We start from the raw sequence: 1,027 nt of genomic DNA, 5'->3' as shown, positions 1-1,027 counted from the left end.
TTGTCAGCTTTCAAGTGCCTCGTCTTCTGTGAATATAAATTTTCAATATATCAGGACGACAGCAGAAATAAAATAAAATGATGATAGGATTTTTCATTTTAGACAATAAATTATTGAAATTTTTCCATGGGAAAATATTTCATTCACTAGAAATGGGACAAATGAGCACCTCTGTTTTCGGTGAAAATATCAGGTGTTAAAATATTTAATTACTGATGATATTACCATTAGTAACGGTGACTGTAATATCCTCCATATCCGCCACCATAATGATCATCAAATCCATCATAATCGTCTCCATGGTATCCACCATAGGGTCCATGGTAGCCGCCATAGCCGTAGCGGCTGCCATACCTGTCGTAATCATCTCCGTAATGCCCATTATATCCGCCCCCATAATATTGACCATATCCATATCCTGGATCTGCAGATCTGATGACTCTTTCGAATTTCGATGCAATTTCAGGACCTAAAGTCCGCAGAAATAAATTAATTCCGCATTCCACATTTTTATAGGTCGAATAATTTGTCGGTCAGCGGTTTAATTGATGGGATCTTTCATTTATAAATTAATTTAATTAATTAAGGGAATTACCGGGATTATTGGTAATCTCTGATAAAGGTTGTGCTAACGCACTGACTCCAATCATGGATAACACGATGATGAATTTCATTTTTCGGATTTCTTCTGGTTCTTCTGTGGAATTATAGGTTCGATTCACTAGTAGAGGACTGATGGCAATGGAGATGGTTCGGGCTTTTATACCAGATACCTCCAACCCGTCAGGGATACTCTGACCATTTATTTTTTTTTGGAACTTCCAGTTGCAACGTGTGGTGTTTATACTTTCTCATTTTCTTCAATGCCTTTGTGTTTATTTCGCGAGGAAGGACGAATATTCTGGGGAATTCCCACCGACCAGCCGCTCTATATTCAGAATCTCATGATTTCTTTTGTCCGTGATGATTTTAAAATTCCCCTTTTGGTCTGCAACGAAGGATAAAGATTTGACTGGAGATCAGATGA

General features: G+C 37.8%; 2 protein-coding genes across 3 annotated transcripts in view; both read right to left on the bottom strand.

Moving 5' to 3' along the window:
• On the bottom strand, positions 1-745 carry LOC105267101 (probable peroxisomal membrane protein PEX13). 2 transcript variants are annotated; one of them, XM_011305733.1, is made up of 3 exons: positions 596-745; positions 226-469; positions 1-26 (listed from the first exon to the last, which is right to left on the bottom strand). In XM_011305733.1, the coding sequence occupies exons 1-2, from the start codon at positions 672-674 to the stop codon at positions 228-230; spliced, it is 321 nt and encodes a 106-aa protein (XP_011304035.1). In that variant the 5' UTR covers positions 675-745; the 3' UTR covers positions 1-26; positions 226-227. The 2 variants fall into 2 exon arrangements, with proteins under 2 accessions (XP_011304035.1, XP_011304036.1); XM_011305734.1 differs by having other exon boundaries at positions 1-23.
• A 96-nt stretch (positions 746-841) lies between these two features.
• LOC105267166 (uncharacterized) overlaps positions 842-1,027 on the bottom strand; it is a 9,497-nt gene continuing 9,311 nt past the window's right edge. Inside the window, exon 8 of the mRNA XM_011305824.1 lies at positions 842-928. Within this exon, the coding sequence (XP_011304126.1) occupies positions 842-928 (87 nt within the window). The remainder of the gene's footprint in view (positions 929-1,027) is intronic.

The sequence above is a fragment of the Fopius arisanus genome, unplaced genomic scaffold (genome assembly GCF_000806365.1).
Source record: "Fopius arisanus strain USDA-PBARC FA_bdor unplaced genomic scaffold, ASM80636v1 scaffold00044, whole genome shotgun sequence".
NCBI lineage: Eukaryota > Metazoa > Arthropoda > Insecta > Hymenoptera > Braconidae > Fopius > Fopius arisanus.
The sequence above is the reverse complement of the archived record's forward strand: the minus strand, read 5'-3'. Positions and strand labels throughout refer to the sequence as shown.